The sequence below is a fragment of the Centruroides sculpturatus genome, unplaced genomic scaffold, assembly GCF_000671375.1.
Source record: "Centruroides sculpturatus isolate CEXI.00-Female unplaced genomic scaffold, Cexi_2.0 scaffold160, whole genome shotgun sequence".
In the NCBI taxonomy this organism is placed as follows: Eukaryota; Metazoa; Arthropoda; class Arachnida; order Scorpiones; family Buthidae; genus Centruroides; species Centruroides sculpturatus.
This window is the reverse complement of record NW_019384435.1, coordinates 751,570-754,469: the sequence shown is the minus strand read 5'-3', so window position 1 is coordinate 754,469 and position 2,900 is coordinate 751,570. Positions and strand designations below refer to the sequence as shown.

The 2,900-nt window shown below is 31.4% G+C and overlaps 2 protein-coding genes across 2 annotated transcripts; both read left to right on the top strand.

Annotated features, from left to right (window-relative positions):
• The first annotated feature begins 311 nt into the window (after positions 1-311).
• Positions 312-992, top strand: LOC111619901 (isoinhibitor K-like). Its single transcript, XM_023361728.1, has 3 exons — positions 312-583; positions 647-814; positions 890-992. Exons 1-3 carry the CDS (start codon positions 523-525, stop codon positions 898-900), a joined length of 240 nt encoding a protein of 79 aa, XP_023217496.1. The 5' UTR covers positions 312-522; the 3' UTR covers positions 901-992.
• A 126-nt stretch (positions 993-1,118) lies between these two features.
• Positions 1,119-2,311, top strand: LOC111619900 (isoinhibitor K-like). The gene is made up of 3 exons (XM_023361727.1): positions 1,119-1,856; positions 1,920-2,087; positions 2,163-2,311. Exons 1-3 carry the CDS (start codon positions 1,796-1,798, stop codon positions 2,171-2,173), a joined length of 240 nt encoding a protein of 79 aa, XP_023217495.1. The 5' UTR covers positions 1,119-1,795; the 3' UTR covers positions 2,174-2,311.
• Positions 2,312-2,900: the final 589 nt, after the last annotated feature.

The following is a 2,900-nucleotide window of genomic DNA, read 5'->3' as shown; positions in this document are numbered from 1 at the left end:
GATGCCTTCCGGGAGGTCTTTTTAAGGAAAATTGGCCCCTATTTAGGAGTTACAGACGTGGAGAAAACACGGAAAACTCCACGTGGCCAGCCCACGACCGAATTTCCAGTGTTCAGGGTACGAAGACCGCTTGGCCACTGGTGGGCGAATCCGGACGATCGAACAACCCGAAAAAACTCTTCGGTGTGACCCGTTTCGAATATTTCGGGTCCGTATCTCATCATTGTAAGACTGGCCTGGCCGAGAGTACGACGTTTCTTATAAAAGATCTTGTTAGTTCCCACAGGAAAAATAGAATAAAAAATATTAATAAATTAAAATTTGCAAGTATAATTGAAGTAAGTGCAATAGTAAGTAATTTCTCTGAATTACGAGAAGGATATAAGTCATTACGCAATGCGACTATGTAGTTGTAAGATAGCAAGTATCTAGAGGAAATATATATATATATATATAAATCATTCGCTTTTAATCGTTATTTATACCTTTATACGTGTTGTTGAACTACATACAGTTAAAAATATGAATATTAAATTAGCCAGCACAATTATTTTAATACTTTGCATGTATTCGGATGCTCAAGGTAAGGAACTTTTTATTGTATTTTCAATGCTAAGCATTAGATTAATATTACTTTCTATTTTAGGGGTAGACTGTAATCTACCTTCAGAAACTGGACCGTGTAAAGCAGCCTTTCGTCAATATTATCATAATAGTGAAAGTGGAAACTGCGAAATTTTCATTTATGGTGGTTGTCGTGGGAACAGCAACAGATTTGTCAGTTTAGAAGAGTGTTGTAGTCATTGTTCTGCAAGTAAGAATAAATAATTTTAATGTTTTATATTAAAAACAATTAAGTTTCTAATAGATTTTATTTATTTCTTTTCAGAAAACTGTTAGTTAATGTGAATGAAATTTATCAAGATGATTAATGTTATATTTATTTGTTAGAAACAAATAAGTATTTTATGACGTTCACAATTTATTACTTGTNATTTTTCCTATTCAAATACTCTCTTATGAACAGTATATTACGTGTGTACATAATTGTTGGTAAACTTGGGCAATAATAGTAATAAAATTAAGATTACAAAATGTATGTATAGTGGTGTCTCGTACTTCGAACGACTCTAAATTCAAACGCTTTAGAGTTCGAACAGCGTTTATTACAAATAGAAAGGAATTTAGGCCCTGTATTATGTTGTAACTTTGATAGTTAGGTTTGTTTGTTAATTAAGTTACAGCAACACAACACTTGGGCGATCTACCTAGAGAGGGGATGCCTTCCGGGAGGTCTTTTTAAGGAAAATTGGCCCCTATTTAGGAGTTACAGACGTGGAGAAAACACGGAAAACTCCACGTGGCCAGCCCACGACCGAATTTCCAGTGTTCAGGGTACGAAGACCGCTTGGCCACTGGTGGGCGAATCCGGACGATCGAACAACCCGAAAAAACTCTTCGGTGTGACCCGTTTCGAATATTTCGGGTCCGTATCTCATCATTGTAAGACTGGCCGAGAGTACGACGTTTCTTATAAAAGATCTTGTTAGTTCCCACAGGAAAAATAGAATAAAAAATATTAATAAATTAAAATTTGCAAGTATAATTGAAGTAAGTGCAATAGTAAGTAATTTCTCTGAATTACGAGAAGGATATAAGTCATTACGCAATGCGACTATGTAGTTGTAAGATAGCAAGTATCTAGAGGAAATATATATATATATATATAAATCATTCGCTTTTAATCGTTATTTATACCTTTATACGTGTTGTTGAACTACATACAGTTAAAAATATGAATATTAAATTAGCCAGCACAATTATTTTAATACTTTGCATGTATTCGGATGCTCAAGGTAAGGAACTTTTTATTGTATTTTCAATGCTAAGCATTAGATTAATATTACTTTCTATTTTAGGGGTAGACTGTAATCTACCTTCAGAAACTGGACCGTGTAAAGCAGCCTTTCGTCAATATTATCATAATAGTGAAAGTGGAAACTGCGAAATTTTCATTTATGGTGGTTGTCGTGGGAACAGCAACAGATTTGTCAGTTTAGAAGAGTGTTGTAGTCATTGTTCTGCAAGTAAGAATAAATAATTTTAATGTTTTATATTAAAAACAATTAAGTTTCTAATAGATTTTATTTATTTCTTTTCAGAAAACTGTTAGTTAATGTGAATGAAATTTATCAAGATGATTAATGTTATATTTATTTGTTAGAAACAAATAAGTATTTTATGACGTTCACAATTTATTACTTGTTATAATTATAATAAATCTAAAAATGAAATTATATTGAAATGTATTTTGTAAAGTAATACTGTATAAAATTACAATAAAATTTTAAAAATAAATGAATTTATTTTAAAAATTGTTTTTTAATAATTAGATTTAATTATTCAGAACAATAATGTAAGAATAATTTTTTAATATTTACAGTACTTTAATCAAAACCGGTTGTTGTTGGAGAAATGTTCTCGATATCTTTATTAGTGCAGGAGGATAATTGTCAGTTTTTCTCCCTGTTCATAAATCACGTACCTGGTAAAACAATATAAAACGGAAATAATGACGTATGTTTTATTTCAAAACAAACAGTATTTGTTTAGTTACACGAAAACACGTCTATAAACTTTGTAAATAAATCTAAACTTATGTAAAAATAGTTTTCTTTTTAAATACGTTTAAAATATTTAACGTAAAATGAATAAATACAGTAGACTTGATAATCCGACAGGTATGGGACCAAAGGTGTGTCAGTTTACCAAAAGTGTCCGGATTACCGAAAATAATTACATATTTCGCATTGTTTTGCTAGCAGTAACTTACAATATTCTCTACTCCAACTGTTCGAACAGAACTGCTCACATAAAACACACGAAATGTGTGTCATCGA